At 41.0% G+C, this 25,393-nt stretch overlaps 1 gene segment (V, D, J or C); it reads right to left on the bottom strand.

Annotated features, from left to right (window-relative positions):
- Window positions 1-2,310: 2,310 nt before the first annotated feature.
- LOC132808799 (Ig heavy chain C region, membrane-bound form-like) lies at window positions 2,311-24,114 on the bottom strand. The segment is given in 9 exon segments: window positions 2,311-2,698; window positions 2,838-2,965; window positions 5,799-6,128; window positions 6,584-6,892; window positions 8,859-9,170; window positions 12,263-12,571; window positions 22,714-22,754; window positions 23,541-23,856; window positions 23,985-24,114. Coding segments are annotated over 9 exon segments (1,803 nt in total).
- Window positions 24,115-25,393: the final 1,279 nt, after the last annotated feature.

Here is a 25,393-nt window from a genome sequence, read left to right on the forward strand (position 1 = left end):
ACACACATCATCTATTGCATCCGCTGCACCCGATGTGGCCTCCTCTATATTGGTGAGACAGGCCGCTTACTTGCGGAACGCTTCAGAGAACACCTCCGGGCCGCCCGAACCAACCAACCCAATCACCCCGTGGCTCAACACTTTAACTCTCCCTCCCACTCCACCGAGGACATGCAGGTCCTTGGACTCCTCCACCGGCAGAACATAACAACACGACGGCTGGAGGAGGAGAGCCTCATCTTCCGCCTGGGAACCCTCCAACCACAAGGTATGAATTCAGATTTCTCCAGTTTCCTCATTTCCCCTCCCCCCACCTTGTCTCAGTCGGTTCCCTCAACTCAGCACCGCCCTCCTAACCTGCAATCCTCTTCCTGACCTCTCCGCCCCCACCCCACTCCGGCCTATCACCCTCACCTTGACGTCCTTCCACCTATCCCACCTCCATCGCCTCTCCCCCTAGTCCCTCCTCCCTACCTTTTATCTTAGCCTGCTTGGCTACTCTCTCTTATTCCTGATGAAGGGCTTATGCTCGAAACGTCGAATTCTCTATTCCTGAGATGCTGCCTGGCCTGCTGTGCTTTGACCAGCAACACATTTGCAGCTGTGATCTCCAGCATCTGCAGACCTCATTTTTTACTGCCCAGGTCTTGCCTACATCGCTGTACCTCCAGAGTACTTTCCTTTTATTTTGATGAGTTCAAGTTAATCTCACCCGCCGTTTTGTACTTGTCAACCATTTGTTAACGGGTGTTTGCTGTTTCAGAATGTAGGTTGCCTTATTGTGTACGTTCTCAGAGTTCAGTGTTTGGAGTCCTTGTTGTTCCAACCTGTGCCTTGGTCTCTAATGCAAAATTACAGAAAAATATTAACAGCAATTTAAGGTAAAATGTTAGGATATTGGCAAACAGCATAGAGCATCAAGTTTGACAGAGGGGTTGTGGGAAAGGACATGGAAAGCAGCAGGGTTTCCAGAACTTCTGATCTCTGCCTCCTCTGATCGAAATCAACCTGTGATTGATCATTTTTTGAGGATTGTTATTCATTAATATTGGTGTGTCAGATAGATCTCCGTCTCAGGGAGGGGTGACGTGCTTCTTTGTTTTGTGATGACCTCAGGGGAACATACAATAGTAAGGGGGTAAACCCAAAGGGGGTGAAGGAGCAGAGGATCCTCCATGTGTATGTGCACAAATCAGGGAATGGACCATGACACGTGGACAGAAGAGCAAATAAACCCTACTTCATCAATAACACCGCAGAGAACAAACACAAAGCAATTATGTTACACTGAAATCAAACAGTCTCTTGTCTCACCTGGAATATTGCAGCTAGTTTCAGGTGCCACATTTTTGACAAAATGTGAAGTTATGAGATTGGGTGTGTGACTGATTCACAACACTATTCCCGGGATGATACACCTCACCAACTCTGAGAAATTGAGAATGTTCTCCTCTGCTGATAGTTCCCAGACTCTGTGAACTGTTGCTATGATTGGTTCTCAATTCCATCTTGCGTCATATAGATCCCAATGGCTGAATATTCCAGGGACTCATGAGCTCTGACTTGTCTGATCAACATCGACCACTGATTTATTATTTTTGAGGGTTGCTGTTCAGTAATATCCCTGTATCAGATAGATCCCAGTCTCATTCCCTGGGATTTGACAGGTGTGGTGTGTCAAATAGATCCCAGGAATTGTGCTCCATGAGATTTATGTGTGAGAAAATCTCCAGTTCTGAGAATCCGCCCTTGGATTGTGCACGTGTTGTGTCTGACTACCTGACTGAGCGTTGACATTTTTGGCTGATGCATGTTTTGTTGGGCGTTTTAGGTGGCGATTTATGCATTACTAACCCAGGCTGTCCGGACATTGGGAGTACATGTAGTTTAGACGGTGTAGAGTAAACTTTCAAACTCCTTTGCCTGCCTTTTATAGGCTTCTGGTGGAGCAAAGCTCCTAATTTGTATCATTACGTGACCAGAGGCCGTGACCCTTGGTGCATAAGAGGAAATGTTCTCTAATCATTCTGCCTCTGGAGTGTTCCATCAGGCATATCGTGTGAAAGATGTATTTACATTAGTGGGCGGCATGGCAGCGCAACATTAAACTAAATGACTGGATGAAACACAATCAAACAGAACAAGTGAAAGTATTTGGCTGGGAAAGGAGTAGGATGTGGGAAAATGTATGATTACTGACTGGCCTTGAAGAAAGAATGAAGCAAACTCAAGGTTAGTGCATATTCATTCGAGATTTATTAACCATTTCAGAAAGCATTTTTATCCAAAACGTTGATGTAAAAGCTAACAGAAGTGAATATAATGGCTGGTTGCCACATTGAGACGAGAACACATGCGCTGTGAGGTGGGAATTTTCTGTACATCAGTAACAGTCACAAGAAAGGGAATACAAAGGCTCATCAGAAAGGGTAGGCAACCATTCTGAGTAAGGAACAAATAAAAACAAAACAAATGGGCTTCAAACAACAGGGAAGCTACAAATTCTTCCAACCACAACCATCTCAAAGATATCAAAGTAAAAACAAAAATCCATCAATAATTGTCTCAGTTACACACTGATAAACTGAAGTGATCTCACTGTTAGAGTCAGCAACAGGACAGATTGTAGATTGGGAATTCAGAGACCTTGATAAGCAGATCAGGAAAATCAAAGGGGTCCACAATTCATTCACTTAACCTGGAAAAGAGAGAGAAAGCAATGACGCAGATATTTATGATCAGGGACTTTCAGATTTAATGTTTATTCAATGGCACACTTAGAGATTTCACAAAACATATTGGACTGTTTGGCGTGAGAAAGATGTGATTATTCTCACCTTCACCAGAGTGACGGCAGCGCTGTAGAAAATACTCAGGAAGAACAAGGTGATGAACGTGGAAGCAGTTGTCCAGATGTTGCTGTTATCATCGTCATAGTCTTCAATCCAAGTGCGATCTATTGAATCTATGAATATAAAGCCGAGAGAATGCATTTAGATCGTTTATTGATCCAGATCGATCTATGTGCATCCAAGTCATGTAATTAGAGACCATTACATCTTCATAAAGCAGTCAGGTATTTCTCAAGTGTGACTCTTATCTGTATCCATCAGTGCATTATTGACTCTCAGCAAGAAATTACAAATACGAACTGCACATGTTCTTTCTTCATTGTCCATGTCAGAACGTTTTAAATTATTTTTCTTTTAATCTATTATTTAAGGATATTATTATTTGAGGAATGCTTATTACAAATGATTATTTTAATTATATCATTATATTTTAAATTTAGGCTGTGACAGCACTTTAGTTGAAAATTGTGGCCATCACTGAATAAAAGTTCAAATGTGATTCTCACCTTTATGTATTGGTGACCAATTGCTTGGCAAATCGTGAATATAAGTGACATCACAGTCAGGACATTGCTTCACATTTTTGTTTGTAGGATCTGTATATTTAGGAATAAGTTTTTGTACATGTGTCCCTTAATTTATTTGACCTACTGCTTGGTGTGTTTGGTTTCCCTTTAATGTTTGTGTATGTGGTTATGAGAGTCTCTTCCTTCACTCTTGCCCATGTTGGAGTCTGTGCATGAATAAACATATTCCTGTTCCTTTACTGCTGGTGTGCTCATGTGTTTGGGCACCGAAATTTTGGTCTGTTCACATTGTGTAAGCATCATCATGCTAATATGCCATTTTGTTGCTGCCTATGCTTATCTTGTAATGTCTTTGTGAGTGTTCACTTTTCATTAGTGCTATCTAAAATGTGTGCTTATGTGTCTGTTTCAGGTCCTACCTAAACGAGGTTATTTTCATGGTGATGCTTAATAAATGTTAGCATGCAATGTTATGTTTTGATGGATGTTTATATTTATATGACGATGTTTGCTTGTGTGGCAATCTTTCCCAAACCATCTCCTGAGAAGCTTGTTTGTGTTACTGTGTGTGGATGCTTGCTGATGCTTGTGCCCATTCTCCTTATTTAATAAACGCCCCCCTATTTGTTGATCTATGCACTTGTGTGTCTGCATGTGAGACTCTGAATTTGTGTGTACGTGTGACATTGTATACATGCTGATCAATGTGGTTTAAAAATAACTAATTAAGCTGCCTCTGTCATCATATATTTGTGATTCTGAAAATGGGAAAATAATGATATTAATATTTATCTCTGTGCACTTACGTGCCTGTATGAGTTGACATGTGGGAGGACATTTTTCGGAATTTGTATCTGTGTGTTCATGCGTGTATGTCTGTACGCATTGTGCTGTATGAATGTATATGTATTCATGCCCATTTGAGTGTTACCGTGTGTCTATATTTCTCATGGTTATGTGTGAGTACCCCTGTTCATTTGTGCAAATAATTTTCTTTCGGTGTATGTGAGTTTTTGTATGAGCTTAGGTGGGTGTTCAAGTACCACTTGCATGTGTGGCTCTGTGCGAGTATGCGTGTGTGACATCTTATCTATATGCACATTTGAGTGTGCACATAAATATGTGTCTTTAGGTGAGAGCCCATATATGTGTCATTACGTGTGTATTTGCGATCATCTCTCTGTATCTGTTCTTATACCAGACTGCAATTTTTATTATACTATTTTATTGTTCTAATTTTAATGGATTGCCCATAATTAGATTTGACCTTGGTGTTGTAGGAAACATTTCCCATCGTCGTGGAGAGATAAGCGTTTTATGAGCAACTCTTCTGTTGCAGTGATAGAATTGCTGTCTCTGAGAGAAAAGGTGTGAGTTCAAATCCCCACTGCCCCAGAGATAACATTTCTGAATATGTTTATTAGAAAATGTCTACTTGTGTTCTGTATGTGAAACAAAATGATATCAGGTATTCGAATACCAGAATTGATCCCATGTGCTCCAGAAAACTGAGACAAAACTATGGAATTCAAGCCGGGACGATGCAAACACCAGTTTTGGATTATGGGAATCGATGTTAATCATTTGTTAACAGAGCCAAGCGTGTCCAACATGTTTCAAAGGTATTATTTTGCAAGGAAATGTTCAATCTTTGGACAGTAAGCAAGGAGCTGACTGTTCCTGTTAGTAACGGGGTTACATTACAGAGGACATCGACCATGAAAACTCTGCACAGGGAGCAAGAGGACAGACCATTCATCGTTCCCCTCCCCTCTGCTCCACGACAACTTATCTGTCGATTCTCTTTGGTGTGAAAGTGAAGATACATTCTGTCAACTCATGCGCTGGCGCAAGATCCCTGGCAGTTCCCCAGAAACAAAGGTTACATTCAAACTGTTCTGCCCTCTTTACGATTGGTATGTTCCAATCAAATTTAATTTTAAAGTGTCTTAAATTTACATTTCCAATTGGTGCAATGTGGCAGTTGAAAACTGACATGAATTTTGTAAGAATGTCCAATGGGGGGAATCAAGAACACCAAGTTCAAACCTCGTGCTCTACCCTTGACATAAAATGGACAGTGTCAGATTTTGTCACAGAGGGACTAAAGATGGATAAGGGACTTGGTGGAATCCTGCAATGAGTGAGCTTTACTCTGTCTCTGACCCAGGGTGTATCTGAGCAGAGAACATTAACTGCACAAGACCCTTGTCCTAGACCTGTTAATTATCCACTTTAACTACACCGATGTAATGTAAGTCAGAGTGAGAAACAACTAATTCAGTATTTACCTCACAACTGGAGGGAAAAGAAACTTTATTACTTCTGTTGAATTGTTAAATGCAACTTTGAGATTTTTATTGACATGAATTAACAGTGTCCATCAGTGCAAGTGAAATGTTTACGAAACTCGGTTTACCGCTGGATTTATCGACTGTTCTGTTGATGATCTTCAATGGAATCGCTTCATGTCCCGCCACACAGGAGTAAGAAGCACCGCTGGCCCACTCCTCCGCTGTAATGGATAACAGGCTGTAGATGAAGAAGGAAGTGTTGTCACTCTCCGCCATCACCTCGGTGTTCTTGTAGTTACTGGGATTCACCGGCTTGTCATTGTTTGTCCACTTGACGAAGATCTCTCGGGGGGAGAAACCTCTCACTAAACAGGTGAGGGAGAGAAACCTCTGAGCGGAGATTTCTTCTGTTGGTGGCAGGAGGACCGACACTGATGGCTCCAGCGGATTAATCACTGCAGAATATTTGAGACAAATATAAATCAACCAAAAACATCCTGAACCAATATCACAATTACACTAAATATTAAAATATGCCATTTTTAATTTGGGATTTATTCACTTTCCTTTTCTAAAGGAGCAGTATGGTACACATTCTGTTCAGTAAAAAAAGTAAAGTTTAATGTGAAAGTTGCCTCCATGTTTCCAGCCCACAACAAGGGCATTCTGTCCAACTGTCATTGCTGATGGTGACATCACAACCCAGGTTACTTCCCACCTTTTCTGACTTAATCAGAATACAATATCCTTTGGTCCATCTTTTTCTTAATCAGCTACTTAGCTATCCTGCCTTCAGATGCATCATTAATGCTCCCAACGGTGTTTGTTCATTACCAATCAAAGCCTGCCATTGATGTAACTGGATCTGGATTCCACATGGGATGCTTTGTGTTTTAATCTCACCGCTCACCTTTCTCCTTGTGGATGGAGTCTCTCAGTGGAGTCGGTAGATTCTGATGGTACACCACACATTCAAAAGTAACGCCACTCAGCCAGGCTTCAGTAGAAATGTCTAATTTGCTGATCACGCTGTCGGGATTCTGTCCAGGCTGGTCAGCAATCTCGGATTTCAGAGGCTTCTTTTCTTGTTTCCAGGTCACGTTGACTCCAGAAGGAAGATTGGACACAACGCAGGTTAACGTCACCGTCGCCTCCAGTAAGACTTGTTCTACTGGCGGTGGGAGGATTTTAACGGTGTGTGGGTGGCACTCGGTATCTTCTATGAAACAAAAATCAAAGTCAATGAAAAATGCCCCTTTATGATACAAACACCCAATCTTCAGATTACTTCTTCACAGGGTGAAGACACCACCTTCAAAATGGCAACTCCAACCATTGCTGAAACAATGCTTACTATTGTTGATGTATTTTGATTTGTGAAAGCATTTGTGATTACCTATGACATACCCTGTGTCATTATTCCTAAAGAACACTGACTTTGTAACAAGTGACACCTGTGAAAAAAGTAAAATCATCGAAGATACCATTATGTAACCCATGGAATTACCTTTCTTTCAGAATTTGTCTCTCACTTAAGACCATCTATTGATATTTGTGACAAGAGTAATCTGAATAGAATGAGTTCAATTCCTTGTTCATAACCCTTAGGTGCAAGTGTTGCTGGTCACGCTGACTGCCAAATCACATCCCAAATTTCGGACAAATTATAATAAATAATTATTCTCTTTGCAGATTTCTAAAGTGTTACAGGAGCGGTGAATAGCCATGGAAATTCTGTTCATTATATTTAACGTGATCAAAAATACTTTGCGTTATTGGTGTGATGTCATTCTCTAATTTATGTCATTGTTCCTCGTGGGCTGAGTTTGGAGTAGATCTGAAAACAAGGCACTGAGTACAGCATTGGATATCGAGAAGGACACCCATCTCCTTAAGTCTTTCCCTCCATTCAGTTCGTTCATGACTGGTTTGTACTTTCACTTTATTTACCAAGCTGCATTTTTAAAATTTCTTCATAGAGCAGGGGAGAAAAAAAACAAACAAAAGCATCTTAAATTAATCTACAAACGTGATGGAAATGTACACTAATTTTATTGACATCCACTACCCACTGTGTAAACATCACCACCCCAAACCAGGCTAAATCAGCCTGTCTGGAGTTCCTCGTTCATTCATCCCTATTGTAGCATTCTTACCAGAATTTATTCTCCTCCCTCATCCACTACTTACAGAGAGCATCTTAAAGAAGCTCAGTGAGACCACGTTTATCCCAGTTCATCAAATGTGATACCCACTTGGTCTGTGGTCTGATCCCATAAATGTAGTTAAAGAGCTCAGTACCAGATAAAAATCGATGTCGTACAATGTCCAAGGCCAACAGGTCATTCCTGATCAGGGAATGAAGCATTGAACGCATTCTGATTTATTTTCAAGTAAGGTCACTGCATATTTTAACCACATCATTTTGAGACCACAACATCATAAGATAGAGGATCAGAATAAGGCTGTTCGGCCAATCCAGAGTTTAGATCAGAGTGATGCTGGAAAAGCACAGCAGGTCAGGCAGCATCCGACGAGCACGAAAATCGACGTTTCGGGCTAAAGCCGTTCTACTGTCTTCTCCCCACACTAAACAAGAGCCGAACTATCTCTGGCTTGAATATACACAATGGCCTGGTCTCCACAGCCCTCTGCAGCAACAAGTTCCACAGATTCATCACCCTCTGGCTGAAGAAATTCCTCCCCATCTCAGTTCTAAACGGTGCCCCTTTGACCCTGAGACTGTGCCCTTGGGTCCTAGTCTCGCCTACCAGTCAAAACATCTATTCCACGTTCACTCGACCTCAGTCTCTCAGTATTTTTTATGTTTCAATTAGATATCTCTCCAATATCCCCCCTCCACCCCCAAACTTATCCTTGAAGCCACTACCAGGCAAGGATTCAGCACTCTGAATGCCTCTCCCAGCATGGTCAGGCAACAAACTATTTAACAAAGCTCACTGTCTATATATCTATCTTCAACAGAGAGGAAACATGCTTTTCTGACTTGCCAAAATGTTGAATTATGAGCAATGCTAATGTAACACTCAAACTGAAATGAGATACGTGACATGTTGGGAAACGAGAAGCTGTACCTTGCTGTTTACTACGCCTGATAAATTAGTGTGTTTGATTCACATCAGAGTTCAGAGTGATTTGTAGCTCTCTCAGTATGTGTCTCTTACCCTGGAGTGCGGTGATGTTTTTACTTTGAATGTTGTCTTCATGAGTGACCTGGCAGGTATAGACTGCGCTGTTGTACCATTCACCATAAGGGACTATCAGCCGACTCGTCACCGAGAAGTTCCCGTTCGCCTCACACACGGGAGACGTGAAGAAGCCAGAATCCAAGAGTCGGCCATTTTTCAACCAACTCACGGAGATTGACTTCGGATGGAAATCGATGATTGAACAGACAATGGTTGCAAACTTGCTGCTTGCGATTTCTTCACTGGAGCTCACAGTTAGGAGAAGAGTTGGTGGGAGAGGACCTGTACCTTTAGGAAACACATCGCATAAATTATCTGATGAATTTCATAACAAATACAATCAGTTCTCATATATCAAGGTTTCTTGTGGTTAATGGATACGAGAATCATAATTGTGCAGAGTGCTGGAGAAGCTGGGATCCACACAGAAAGATCAGCAGGACAATGTGAAAAGCTAAAATTATAGGGCACAGCAAGGGAGTCAAGGAGGCATAAAAACGATAGGCCGGTAACATCAGAAGGGAGATAGCAATGTTGGATGGTAATCGTTTTAATGACAGAGTCTGATGAACAAGGCAGATGAAATACCGCCATAAATGAGGAAATGATGCGATTGCTATCACGGAGACATATTGAGAGCCGGGCAGGAGTGGCTATTCAATATTCCAGGATTTAGTGCCTTCAGGCGAGACAGGGAAAGATGGAAAAGGATGGAGGCGGGGGTTTGCGGCACAGAATGTTGCTTCTGTCGCAATTCTTACAAGAGTATTTTAGGCTGTAAAGAGAAATGAAATCATGGATACCTCCTCGAACAAAGGCAAATGGACAGTGCTTCAAAACCAAAATACAGCAAACATAACTACTGGGAGAGCACGACAGACCTTACTATAGGTCCAAAAGACCAAGTGCAAAGACATGGGCAAATTTCAGAGAAATGTTAATTAAATAGGGGAATGAGAAAAGAGGTTTTTAACTTCCTCAGCATAGGCTTGGATACTCATTGTGTCAAAAGTTGAGAGGGAGCACAATTCTGAAAATGCCCCCAGGAGAATATTTTAACAAAGTATGTGTTAATACAGAGAATTTTAATCCAGACCTTGCAAGAAAGGGGTGAACCTGGACTTAACTTTTGGAAATGAAGTCGACCCAGTGGGTAAAACATCAATGGTGGTGCACTTTGCAGACAGTGATTGTAAATCAGTTGGATTTCAGATTGTACTGCAAAGGAATGGAAATTGTCCCAAAGTTATGAAAAGGGGAAGGACAATTTTAGTAAGATTAGGTAATGGCTTAACCAGAGTGGATTGGAAGCTGACACTTATTGGTAAATCTGAGTCAGAGCAGTGTGACACATTTAAGAAAGAGATAGGAAAATCACAGGGAGGACATTTCCCAGGAAGCCACTGAATGGGACCAAGAATGTAGCGGGCTCTGGACACCAAAGGGCATGGAGGGTGAGATAAAGAGAAACAAGGGAGGCTTCTGATCTATACTGAAATCTCAAAACAGTGGAAATTAGTATGGAGTACAGAACGTGCAAGGCAAAAGGGATTAGAAGAGCAAAAGGGACCATGAGAAAATAATAGCAGTCAAAATAAAGGAAAATATTTTTCAAACTTACAGGCTCATTCATAATAAAAGAATGATTCGGGAAACAGTAATGCCCATTAAGTGTTATTATTGGAGTGGAGTCGGAGGATTAGGTTGTGGTCAAAATGAATGTGTTGTGTCAGTGTTCACTAGTAAGACGGACAATGTGGGGACAGAAATCATGGAGGGGTGTTGTGATGTACTTTCAGAAATTAGGACACATGACGTGATGTTCTGTGTTGTCTTGCTGAATGAAAAGTGGTTATATTTCCAGGGCAGATGAAAAGTATACCAAGCGGTTGAGCGATGCAAAGGATGAAATAGTTGGGTCGCTGACAATAATTTAGAATTACTGCCTGGCCACAGCAGTTGTGCCAAGTGAGTGTAGATCAGCCAACGTTGCACTGTTACGCAGGACAAAGGAAGGGGTAAATAATGAAAACACAGATCTGTCAAGCTAGTCCCAGTGGTAGGGAAACTATTGAAAAGTGAAATTAGTCTTCATTTGGAAGATAAACCAACAATTTTCAGCATGGTTTTATTGAGAGAAAGTCATGTGTAACAATTTGATAGTAGTTTTCAGAGAGATAACTCGATGTCCAGATGATAGCAATAATCAGAGCCAATGGGATCCGAGTTAATTTGACAGATTGGATCTCAAACTGGCTGAGTGATGGGAGCAGGGGGTAATAGTCATTGGGTGTCTGCGTGACTGGAAATCTATGTCTCCTGGTGTTCTGTAGGGATTGGGGTTGATTTCTTTGTTATTTCTCTTACATACCAATGATTGAGACTCAAATTTAGGAGGATTAACCAGTGAATTCACAGATGAAATGAAAACTGTCATGTTGTTAAGTCATGAGCATTATGGCTTTAGATTGCAGGAGGATATAAAAGGGTTGGTTGTATGTGAAGAGAAGTTGCAAATGGAAATTATTCTGGATAAATGTAAGGTGATGTAATTCGGCAGAAGAATCTGTGAGGTGTGACGTTTTGAATGGTGGAACCCTGGAAAGGCCTGAGGATCTTTGGTGCATGTACCCACCGATCCCCTATAGTACTGTGTCGTCTGGATAAAGAGACTAAAAAGGTGGGAGGATATTTGCTTTTATTAGCCTAGACATTGACAATGAAGAACAGGGAGATAATACTGGAACTTCATAGAACACTGGTTAGGCCATATTGAAGCATTGTGTGCATGTTATCGAAGGAATGTGATTACACTGAAGGCAGTATTGATTAGATTTGCCAGGATCTTGCCTGGGTTGGAGGGTTTTAGTTATGAAACTAGATGAGATAGACAGGGGTTTTCCTTGGAGCAGAGGAGAGTTAGGGAGAAGATTATCATGATGTCTAGAATTATTTTAGGCATAGACTGGGTAAACTGGATGAAACCTTTCCCCTTGATGGAGAGATCAATGCCTCAGGGGCACAGGGTGAAGGTAAGGCCAGGAGGTTCCAAGTGGATCTCAGGGGAAAACAAAATCAAACAGAGGGTGGTGTTAGCCTGGAGCTCAGCACCTATAAGTCATGTAGAAACTGAGCCCCTCATAATAAGTATGAAGTATTGAGATGCATCCTTGCAAGGGCAAGTCACACAAGGCAATGGATCATGTGCTGGCACATGGGACTGGAATAGTTAGGTGGCTGTTATTGATAGGCTAAACTGGATGGATCAAAGGGCCTTTTTCCTGTGCTGTATAAGGTGATTCTGTGAAAATGGTTATAAATAATGCCTTACTCATATTAATCCCAGATGCTCTGTTTATCTCAGTTCCCACAATACGTACCACATGGCATTTCTTTGCTCTTGTGTGAGTGTGACCCGCTGTGTTCAACCTCACAGTAGATTTTGCTGGGGCAATCTACCGCTGACCCGGGCAGGGTTAACTGGCTGCTCAGGGTGTAGGTTCCCTTCTTGTTTCTCACTGATGGGTAAGTCTTCAATCCATCCGTGATTAGCTCCCCACCTTTCTTCCAGGTTACCTTGGTGACGTCAGGGGAATAGTCCATCACCAAACAACCAAAGATTGTCGAATCGGTGTTGTGCTCCTCACAGGAGGAGACCAGGCCATAAAGCGTGGGGGAAGATGGTGTCTCTACAATAGAATGACCAATTGAGCATGTTAGTTTCTGTTAATTTGACCTTATCAGTTACTCAAATGTATCCTCAGCTGTCACCATTTGCCAGTATGCTCCCGCTGAAGTCTACAGCATAACTGGAGTTTATTTTTGTTTCCTACCAGTTGCTGATCATGATCATTGGTTCCCTCTTTAGAAACATGCCCTCGACCTTGGCCATTGCCATATCATTTCGAAAGAAGAACATCCTGATCCCACCCCAGGAACTGTTTGAAAATCTCACCAACTGACACTTTCATTGGATTGCTGTGAAGAGCAGAGAAGTTTCACAAAATACAAACCAAGGAAATGCAGATTCATCGAAATTCTACAGTGTGTGCAAACAGGCCATTTGGACCAACAAGTCCACACCCACCCTCTGAAAAGAAACACATCCAGACCCATTCCCCTACCCTATTATGCTACAGTTAACCCTGACTAATGCACCTAACCTCCCAATCACTGAACACAACATTTGCAATTCCCCCAGCTTGTACATCTTTGGACTGTGGGAGAAAATGCACACAGATATGGGGAGGAAGTGCTAACTCTACACAGACAGTCACCCGAGGCTGGAATGGAACCCGAGTCCCTAGCACTGTGAGGCAGCAGCGCTAACCACAGAACCAGCATGCCGCCCCACTAGGTACCCTGCTGCTGGAAATACCCAACAGCTGGCAGTACCCCCGGAGAGAAATCAGAGTGAATCATAGAACATAGAACAGTACAGGGCAGTACAGGCCCTTTGGCCTCGATGTTGTGCTGCTCTGACATACTAATATGAAGCCCATCCCACCTACACTATTCCATGTACATCCATATGCCTGTCCAATGACAACTTAAATGTACTTAAACTTGGCAAATCTACTACCGTTGCAGGCAAAGCATTCCATACCCTTACTACACAATCAGTAAAGAAACTACCTCTGCCATCTGTCTTATACCTCTCTCCCCTCACTTTAAAGTTGTGTCCCCCCGTGTTTGCCGTCCCCATACTTGGAAATCAGGTCCAGTGAGCCTTCCTCACTTATCACTGCAAGGCAGAATGTTCTCTCTGGGAGGAAGGTCACAGCAGCAGCAGCAGCAGCAGCAGCAGCACAGGCAGGAGCTGAGCACTGGGACGGGGAGGATGGCTGTCACGGCTGAACTCCGGCCAATTGTCTGGAAGTTGAAACGTCTCATTTACAATGATCTGAATTCTGGAGGCCTCTGAAAAATGGAGGACCATTAAGGTTCAGAGACTTTGGAGTGTTACAGCTGAGTATTTACATAAATATGATTTGAGAAATGAACAAGTAATCTTGAACTTTAATAATTATCAAACTGATACGCAGTTCACCACCAAACCTCATCTCTCAGACTAACCACTGCACTTACTCTGCCTAGACCTAAATTTCCACTCACATTGACAAACCCTACCCTGCTATACACCCATTCATGCCCAGAACACACAAGCCCTATCACACAAAACACATCCAAGGCAATCCATATTGGTAGTGTAGCTGAGCAGAGAGATCTCGGTGCCCATGTACATAGATCCCTAAAAGTTGCCAGCCAGTTTGATAGAGTTGTTAAGAAGACATACATTGCGCTGGCTTTCATCGATAGAGGGACTGAGTTTCAGAACCACGAGGTTAGGTTGCAGCTGTACAAAACTCTGGTGTGGCTGCACTTGGAGTATTGTGTACTGTTCTGGTCACCACATCATAGAGAGAATGTGGAAGCTTTGGAAGAGTTCAGAGGAGGTTTCCCAGGTTGTTGTTTGGTATGGCGGGAAGGTTTAATGAGGAAAGGATGAGGGTCTTGAGGCTGTTTTTTTTGAGAGAAGAAGGTTGAGAGGTGACTTAATTGAGACATAAAAGATAAACAGAGGGTGGACAGTGAAAGTTTTTTTCCTTGAATAGTGATGGCTAGCAGGAGAGGACATAGATGACAGATGTCAGAGGTTGTTTCTTTACTCAGAGAGTAGTAGGGCCATGGAACGCACTGCCTGCAACAATAGTACACTCGCCAACTTTAAGGGCATTTAAAAGGTCATTGGATAAACATATGGGTGAAAATGGAATAGTGTAGGATAGATAGGCTTCAGATTGGTTCCACAGGTCAGCGCAACAGCGAGGGCTGAAGGGCCTGTACTGCACTGTAATGTTCTATATTCCAGATGGACATATGATCTCAATTCCTTTCAGTCATTTACACTCCTGCCACCCTGCACCTGGCCCATGGTGAATCTGGCCCTGACTGGACCTGGCACCATCATTTTCACAACCTCTGACAAAAGCCCACTACCCAAGACATGACCTCAGCCCTTGATCACTGACCTCTCATCTTACCCAAGACAACCTGTGCACATTGCATCCTAGCTCCTTTGGCATCTGTGCTTTACAACCTACCATTTTGCCAGACTCCGAGCTTTGCATTTTGACAACACATCCACCTGTCACTTCATTCCAGTGATCTTCCACCCCCGAAACATCCTGGCACTCTGCCCACCTCTACACTAACCAGCCTGGCATCCTGCCCACTTCTCCATAAACCAGCCTGGCAAAGACAGACCTCCTGCATTTCAGCTCAAACTACCCCTCACCTACCAAGCACAATTCAACCAAATTATCCTGTGACCATTACCATTTACCTTGATGCCACCTTTTGCCAGACAGAGTGCACGCAAGCTTACCCAGCAGCCAGCCTACCAGCCTACAGCCCAAACTCTCCCACATGCCCAATCTAGCCCCTCACTTGCTCACCACCTTCCAACTTTAAGCCTCCTCCACCATAAAGTCAGTGAGTCATAAAGTCGTACAGCACAGAAACAGTTCCTTTGGTCCAGCCCATCCATGCTGACCAGAGTTCCCAAATTAAACTCATTCCACTTGCCTGCCTTTGGCCCATATCCATCCAGACCGATCCAGTTCCTGTAGCTGTTCAAATGTCTTCTCAATGTGGGACCGATCTCTGCACTTACCGCTTCCTCTGGCAGTTCATTCCAATGTTTTGGACAGTTACAACATGAAGCCCTAACTCCTGCACTCAGTGCTGTGACCAATGAAGGTACATGTGCCAAACGCTTTCAACACACTAGGTACTTGAGACAACGCTTTCAAGAATCGATGAGTCTTGAATCTATGAATTTCTGTGGTGGAGAATTCCAGAAGAATTCACCATTCTTTTGTCGAACAGGAAACAATCAAGTTCAATGTTATCGAGTCTTCCAATGTTCTGGGAAGACTGGTGAGCAGCAAGATTAATGATGATCCCATGAATGGAATAGCCTTCTAGAGAGGCCGAGATGCCTTCTTCAGCTTCCATTTTGCATGCTGACATGTCCCTTCGGCAGCATGTTCCAAAATTGTGATCCTTGAGGATAAGGACACACATGCATGTAAAGCTTTCCTCCAAATCAGACTTCAACTTGACTCTCAACTATTTTCCTGCCCGTTTCCTCTTCCTCAATCACAGCCATGGGACTCACTTCCTAACAGCGCTGTGAATGTGCTAATACCACACAAACTTCAGCAATTCATATAGACTGATGACAACTGGTTTCTCAAGGCGATATAAAAAGTCTGACACTTCCACACCTGTCTAGAGATTCAAACAACCACTGGAAGAATTGAAAATTATTTGAGGCACTTGTGTGTCTACACAAGATGACATGGTTTCCTTTTTTAAAAATCACACAACACCAGGTTATAGTCCAACAGGTTTAATTGGAAGCAAACTACCTTTCGGAGCGACACTCCACTATCACCTGACAAAGGAGCGTCGCTCCGAAAGCTAGTGTGCTTCCAATCAAACCTGTTGGACTATAACCCGGTGTTGTGTGATTTTTAACTTTGTACACCCCAGTCCAACACCGGCATCTCCAAATCATGGTTTCTTTTTGTGTGATTTGACTGTGTTTTCACTGAATGAACAGAGCTATTTCTTAATCATATAATAGGAATGAAGCTTCCCTCATTTTTAGCAACTGCTGAAAATGTGTTGCTGGAAAAGCGCAGCAGGTCAGGCAGCATCCAAGGAGCCCTTCCTGAAGAAGGGCTCATGCCCGAAATGTCGATTCTCCTGCTCCTTGGATGCTGCCTGACCTGCTGCGCTTTTCCAGCAACACATTTTCAGCTCTGATCTCCAGCATCTGCAGTCCTCACTTTCTCCTCATTTTTAGCAAGGCAATCACACATTATATTTCTTGATTCCAGGGAAGTATAGTGTTAAATTAATGAAATATGATGATTGGGATGTTTCAATTGGAAATTGTCAGAGATTTAAAGCTTACTTTCATGAGCAATTAATTCCAGCCTCATTGTGTCACAGTACTCACAGGAATGTCTTTCAGAAATGGTGTCTCCCTTTGTTATGGGCAGTCGAATCAGTAAATCTGGGATAGTTTTTGCTTGTTAAACAAAGGTGTTAAAGAGTTTTAGCCAAAGGGAGACCTGTGGATTGAGCTCACAGATGCCCCATGATCTAAGTAAGTGGTGGAACAGCTCGAGGGGCTGAGTGCCCTCCTCTTGTTCCTACCTTCCTATCATTGTGTCATTCATTAAGCTAGCACTGGCCGTGAGTACTTTTTATTAAAATATTTCAACAAATGAATTGTTTCACACATGTTTTAAAAAAAAACTTCTGTTGATTATTTGGAACGGAATCATTGACATTCTCTATTTGATTGATCAAAATAACTTCCACCCAATTACAGCAGCCACTGCACTCTGCAGTGTGTTGTTACTTCATAATAGTTTCTTGTGAAACTACAGCTCGAGATCGGGGCACTCAAATTCAATAATATCTCTGAACATTCGCAATTTGTTCAAATGCATCTTTTCTCTGAAGAACGTGTTTAATCGAACAGAACTTTTTTCAATGAAACAACAAACTTTAAATGCTAGAAAACCAAAATAAAGACAGAAACTTCTGAAGAAACTCAGCAGGTCTAGCAGCTCCTGTGGAGAGAAGGCAAGGTTAACCTTTCGCATCCAGAGACCCCCTCTTCACCAAATTGTTTTCATGTTTTTGGCACAAGAGCTCACACCCGTTGAGACAAACAGTGATTCCATTGGCTTGACTCCTGTTGGAAAAAGAATTCTTAGCAGAGGTACTGGATGGTCTGAGATAGCAATGGAAGACCAACTGAAAAGCTATCACCATCTGCTGCAAATGTTGGATTCAGCGGAACCCCCACCGTACTAAGCTATCAAATTCAGCTACAGCACTGGTTTAATATTAAGTAAAACAGCCTCAGCATAATCTCATCAAATATACTTTAACCCCGAATGAATCATTTTCAATGTATATTTGATGAGATTATGCTGAGGCTGTTTTAACCCCAAATGAATCATTTTCAGTTATAAATGATATTGTTAGAACAGCAAGCCAAAAGCTGGGATTTCTTTGAGCACTTACTCCATTAACCCCATCTAGTGATGCCCAAAAGCTTGTGAACAAATATTGATCTGGAAAAAGCTGCTAACCACCAAAATTCTGTTTAATATCTAAGAGACACAAGTCAGGACAGCGACTGAATAGATTTCACTAGCCTCTGTGAGTGGAATTCCAACAAACACCCAAACATCTCAATCTGCTTTCTTGCATTGAAGTAACCTGATAAGAGATGGTGTTACATACCTCTCTAACAGGTTGTAAGTGAACACAGGCCACCTGGCACAGAATCAGGGACCCTACTATAACTTCACAACAGACCTGAACACAATGAGCTCAACACTATCACGGAGAACATAGCCCACCTGTTTGACAGTATATAAACCATGTTAGTTATTAACACCTTCCCACAACCAGGGGTTGTTCCAGAATGTTTGTACAATGAAAGTAACATTTCAACATTTATCCAAGAATACTTTGACAGCAGCTCCAAATTGTTCAAACTCTATGGGAACTACAGAGGAATAAAACTAGGAATTGCATTGCCATCAATTCACTGTCACTCGATTCCAACTTCGAACTCCCTTCCTCTTTCCCCTGTGGTTGTTGCTGCACCAGACGGTCTACTGAGTTTGAAAAAGATTAAAATGTTTTGAAGTGTGATATGACCATTGCCAGTGACATTAACATCTGATAATAGATTTTCAAATAATAAGATGCAAAAAAAAATTCTGATTCTACATTATGCCACGAAACATCTCCTGCATAACTGAGGCACAAAGAAAATATGCAGCATATTTCCCTCTGCCTCGCACAATCAAATATCCCTTGTTGCCAACAACCAATTTCAGAACTCTTGCTCTCTGCCTTTTGTTCCTGAAACGTTTGTTCTGATTGGAACAACTTAGTCAGGGCTCTCAATTCTGAGGCACCTATTGTATTTCTGGCAGATAAAAGTGGTTTTGAAGCACGAGATGAAACTGAACTGTCTGAGATTCAGGTATCTGAACTGGACAATTTACAAATGGTCAGGACCGTTGACAAGTTAGTCAGAGATAGCACTGAAACAAACTGTACAACAGACTTAATCCTAGAGGATACATTGCTCAACTCCTCACGTCAAATATATTCACTGTAAGTGAATATTCATCAGAAGAATTAACCAGTGGATTAATGTGAATGAGAATGTGTTCACAATGAACATAAATAACCACTGAATTAATAAACTTAATAAGTCATTGCATTTAACAAAATTATTGAGGTGGGAAATATCGCCAATTCAAGCACAGATCTGGAAGAAATGGGTTATTCTCTAAATTATTTTTACATATTCTTAAAATGTTCCTTGAACTGTGGAAATTTTGCATGCACTGCATAAACAATACTACATTCCAGTGTGGAAAGCATTTCTGTTGAAGGAATTAGGGCAAGGTTATTTTCTTGTTAACTGCTTTTAATGAACTAAAATGTTTAAAAAGGTGTGAATTGAAAACATGCTTCTGTCTGGAGTTGCCCACTTTAACGGATGTCTAAGTAAATGTGGCACTGCTCCCTCACAGATCCAGGTACCCAGGCTCGGTTCCAGCCTCGGGTGACTGCCTATGTGGAGTTTACACAATCTCCCCTGTGTCTGTGTGGATTTCCTCCCACAATCCAAAGTTGTGCAAGTCAGGTGAACTGGTCATGCTATATTGTCTATAGTGTTAGGTGCATTAGTCAGGGGTAAATATAGGGTAGGGGAATGGGTCTGGGTGGGTTACTCTTCAGAGGGTCGGTGTGGACTTGTTGGGCCAAATGGCCTGATACATACTGCAGGAAATCTAATCTAAATGATTATCACACTGAACTGATGTGAGTAGATTCCTTCTGATCACTACATTGCAATAAATTGGTCAAGTATATTAATTAAAATAAATATGACTCTATTTTCAGTGTCTGAATAAACAATGTGCTCTGTTATCCTCTAGTTCATGTCTTCTGCAAATTTGTGAACTCTGCATTCGCCTGAACACATCGATGAAAAATGAATTCTCTGCGTTTGCAGCAACTACTCCCATGGTTTAAGAGGAGAGTTCCTACAGTATGGAAACAGGCCATTTGGCCCAACAATTCCACACTGACCCTCTGAACAGTAAGTAGCCCAACCAGACCCATTCCCCCTAATTTATATTTGCCCCTGACTAATGCACCCTAACATACACATCCCTGAACACTATGGCTGTGCTCAATTACACAATCACCTGACCTGCACTTCTTTTAGATTGTGGTAGGAAACCAGAGCGCCCGAAGGAAACCCACTCAGACACAGGGAGAATGTACAAACTCCACACAGGCAGTCACCCGAGGGTGGAATCAAATTTGGGACCCTGGTGCTGTGAGGCAGCAATGCCAATCACTGAGCCACCATGCTGCCCTGCGAGTTCATGAGTGGATTACTTTAATTAATTCGAAATTTGGCCTTGGTCACATAACTCACTATAGCAGTTGTTTCCGGAAGAATGACTCTTCAGTTGATATTTTGTTGTAAAATGTAATTATTTATTTAAAATGCACAGATTGGGAACACCTAAAGTACTGTGCAGGTTAAATAATTCAGTTAATGTTTTATTTTTATCCTGCAAATCCATTTTAATCAGGGACATAACAATTAATTAACTCAAGTTATGTGTGAAACTGATCAAAGCAGTGAAACTGATCTGTTCTTCATAGAATTGAGCAGAATTTCCAAACGGTCTTTGCCAATGATATTTTCCAGCCTGAAAAATATGTATGTCGTGTACAGAGGAATTGAAAGGTGTTTCTTGATCAATTATAGCACAGTCATGGCATTTTTGCTCAAGAGCAAGAACTATTAGAACATTAGACTTTTGAAATTCTATTTATATTTCTCTTTGACTTGTAAACTGTTTAAAAACAGACGGTGTGATTGAACTAGATAGTTGAGTTTTGAATTTGGATTGTAAAGCATGGATTAGATTAATCCTTAATTATTTATTTTAAGTAAAAATGGCGCCTGAAGGTATCTGTTTTCCCTTCATTTCTAAAACCTTTGCGATTTGCCTTTCACTTAATAATAGACTCTATGAAATTTTAACTCGCATGCTGATTGCACTGAATGAGGAAAGAGCAGTTCACTGTCACCAACCGTGTTAACATTGCAAAAACAATGTAGAAACCAGAAACAGTTTCCCAAATATAACACATTTAATGTTACCCAAGCACAGTCCCTCCTCAACAGATCAACGATCACCAGATCACAACACGGTGTGTTTGCAGCAGAACTAGCTCTGCAAACATTTTCAACAGAACCAAGAACATGATGTAACCTCACAAAAAAACCAAATTGAAGTCTAACAAAGCTGCTCAAAATCAAGCAATCTAGTGATTAAATTGAATAGAAATAACAGGTCATAACAGCAACCTTGTTGGTGAGGGGACTTAACACTTAAAACTGTAACGTTTCTGGCAATCGTTCAATTTACTTCCAACCTGCACACCCTTCCTGATCATGACAATCTTGTGCAGTGCACAGGAGAGTGGGGTTGAAGGCATATATTGATTAATCACTTCATGGTCAAAGCAAAATTACTGAATGGACAAATATTACCACATTATAATTTTAAGTTAGTTTCAATTATGTAATCTGATCAATTCTGCAGTTTCAGATTTTAGTCCCAAATTTTATTTTGAATGAGGCTACTCAAAACAAAATTCAGTTAGTTTACAATTAGAACTGAGTTTTTTTAAAAAGTCAATGCATTAAAAACTCATTTTTTTTCATTTCTCACACTTCCGGGTTTCTGCCTTAAGTTGTTTTTCAGACCGTTACAAATAGATGTAATGTTTTCAATCAAGCAGAGAAAAATGTGTCATATAAGTTTAACAAATGCAGAAATGATTCATGGAAAACAAAAGAACTTCACAAATATTGGTAATGAAAAGTATTCCAGAGAGTCAATCTCCTCACCAGAAAGAAAACACCAATTCAGAAAGCATGAAAACGCAGATCAATTTCACAAACTGAATAAGAATCCAATCAACTCAATTCAACAGAATCCAGGAAAATAAAATCAGAATCCAATCAACTCAAAACAACAGATTTGAATGAAACATCATCAGAATCCAACCAATTCAATTCAACAGAATCAAATAAAACCATTTCAAAAGCCAATCAACACAATTCAACAGAATCAAGTAAAAACAAAGTCAGAATCTAATCAACAGAATGCAATATAGCACCTCAAGAAACTTTTATGACAGATTCTAACCTGCTTGTCATCAACAAAATTAACAAAATAAATTAGAAAATATAATCATGGTAAGAACACATATTCAGGAAATGAATAATGATATTTTAGCATATTTTAGTCATGTTTGGTAATATCTTGAACATCTTTGAATTCTTAGGGTTTGTTGTTGAATATAAAACTCACAGTCAGGGTGTCACTGGCATTAAATATTATTTATAGCTGACTGATTAAGAGACATTAGGTGTTTCAAGTAACCCAGCCACATAGAATGTCCATCTGATTAAAAAAAAAGAGATACACCGAGCAACTGACTCCATCATCACCATTTTAACCATTTGCTGAGCCTTAACTGAAGTCTATAATCAGTCTGAACAAAACTCAATCCGAACCAAACCAAACTCAGCACAGAATCTGAGCTTCATTTAATTCAGAAATTAGTCACATGAATAGAAAGTTTTTAAAAAGTCACTAAGCAAGTTCAAAGTTCTTACCTGAAGTCACTGTCACCATGGTCCCTTGGCCCCAGTAATCAAGATAGTCACAGTGTTACATTCTCTGGACTGGGTTGCACAATAACTAGCTCTGCATAAAACAATTCAAAAATCTACCATCATTTTAAATTTTCAGAACCACAGGCAAAACAAAGTCACGATAAATCTTCATCACATAATTGCGCTAGTGAATTCTGATCATTCTTGATAAATTTTAATACTGTTTTATACTTCACAGAGTAACACATGAGCTGATTCTCAAAATTCCCAACTGGTGTATCAATAATTACCCAACCCTTTTACAAATTAAATCGTGATACTGGCATAAAACCCCACAGAACTAATGCTGCACTGCAAGTTAAGACGGTTTGTAGAAGTAATCACTGACTAGTTTCAAACAATGGAGGCTGAATAGGTTTTTGTATTGATCATAATTGCAGTGTCACCCCAGTTATATCACTGTGAGACACGTTGTGTCAAATACTATGACAGACTGTAAACTGTAAAATGCAAATAATTTCTTCACTTCCCAGAAAGCAGTGATTCAGACTCCTCTAAAAATGATTTGGTGCATTATTTCAGCTTTTACTATTCATTGTATTTTGAAAGCTTGGAATACTTTTCCAGGTTTGGTCTGCATTTAACTTGACAATCAACACGAAGAAGGTAGAAAATAATTCTACATTTGTACAAACTAGCCCGACTGGATTGTGTTTAAATTGCATCTCACATTATTTCTCGCTCCTGCCACGGTAGAAATCACCAATTTGAGATAAATCCTTGTCAGTGGTTATTGTATGAGGATGTCGCTGTGCACTGCACTGTGACCCACTGTGTCTGTTGCACAGTAATAGATGGCGGTGTCTTCGATCTTCAGGTTAGTCATGTCCAACGAGAAAATGTTGTTTGAAGTGTCTTTGGACGCAGTAAATCGACCCTGAATCGCTGGTGCATAGTAATTGCTGCTGGATGAACTATAGTAGCTAACCAGCCACTCCAGACCCTGGCCGGGAACCTGGCGGACCCAGTACATCCAGTCACTGCTGAGATCGAACCCGCTGGTTTTACAGGTCAGTTTCAGGCTGCCGTCGGGACGGCCAGTCTCTGCCTCTGGCTGGGTCAAAACAATCTCCGACTGGACACCTTTGAAAAAGACAAGAAATAAACCATGAGCATTAATGCAGATGAAATGATGCCTGAGTCTTTTACATTCCTGAGGTAGACTAACATTGAGACAGTAACAAAGACAGACTTGAACAAAAAACACTCACATGATAAGAAAGTCAGTAATAAACTGAGAAAAATTGTCGACACAATCATTCTGATAACTTCTGGGAAGCGGTTCTGTCAAGATCTTTCTAAACAAAGCCGATCCCGGAGTGTTGAATTACGGTCCAGTGCCTAGGATTTATATGGCCATCGGAAAGGGCAGGCTTACAGCTTCCGCCTGTTGGTTTCCTGCTGGAGGCTGAGACTGGATCCTGGTCTCAGCTTGCACAGCCCCAACACACGGGCTCATGTATTTACCAGGTTACGCTTAAACATGGATATATACACATCTTGGGATATTTATTTTGCCGAATAGGTTCTTTGGGAGTGTTTTTTTTAAATGGTGGGAGTAAAATTGAGTAGCTTCAGGTCTGTTTCACATGATAGTTGCAAGTATTTTGTTTTAAAAAAATTCATTCGAAAGTTAGCTCCCTTTATTTCTACATTCATTCACAAGCAGATAAAACTAAAATCAAAGTTCAAACATATTACTAGCTAGTAAAACAATTGAGCTTTTATTTCCCAGGACACTGCCAGTCTCTGTCCCACTACAAAATAACATGTAATTCATACTAAACATTTCAAAATTCAATTTAGGCAACTGAATACAGAGCGTGTCCAAAGTGATTACATTCAGAATATTCAATTAGAAGTTAACTCCCTTTAATTTTACATTCCACCACAAGCAGATAAAGCTAAAAAGAACTTCAATCATATTATTAACCAACAAAATGAGTGACTTTATTTTTGCTGTCACTCAAGGTCTCTCTCACTTTACAAAATAACATCCCATTTCTAATCTGCGTTTCTAAATTCCATTTAGGCAACCTAATATGGAGCAGGTCTAAAGTGATTATGTTCGGAATGTGAGTGGATGTCACTAAACAGCTTGGACCCGGAGATTAGAAGCACCTCCTTACATTGCAGAATGTCTCTCCTTGCATCTTTTTTTTTCAAATTGCTCCGACCCTAAAATGCATAGTAAAGGAAAGCTGTGTGCCTGAGAAACAAAAAGTGAGTTGGCAGTGATACATAACACCGAGGGAAACTTTTGAAAGAGCATCTAATGAACCAGAACAGGACAGTCCATACGTTTTTTTTAAAAAATATCCTCAACATCTAAACCATTGCAGGTAACTGTCTGGGGACATCAGGAGTGTTTGGTTAAATTAGAGAGTATTACAATAATCATTACCACGAATGTAGGTTATAAACAGTACATTTCTCTGCTCACTGATAGCTCTGACAGGGACAGTTAGCTCATAAAAATAAGCAGAAATTCACTGTTACACGACACCAGTGTTGACCATGTATAAAGGGCCCACTCAGTTTTAATGAGATACATGAATCAGAGAATGATGCAACAAGTGATGTGAGTTTGAACCAATTCAAGTTTGTTAATTTACTTTGA

This window comes from Hemiscyllium ocellatum (genome assembly GCF_020745735.1).
Source record: "Hemiscyllium ocellatum isolate sHemOce1 chromosome 40 unlocalized genomic scaffold, sHemOce1.pat.X.cur. SUPER_40_unloc_1, whole genome shotgun sequence".
NCBI lineage: Eukaryota > Metazoa > Chordata > Chondrichthyes > Orectolobiformes > Hemiscylliidae > Hemiscyllium > Hemiscyllium ocellatum.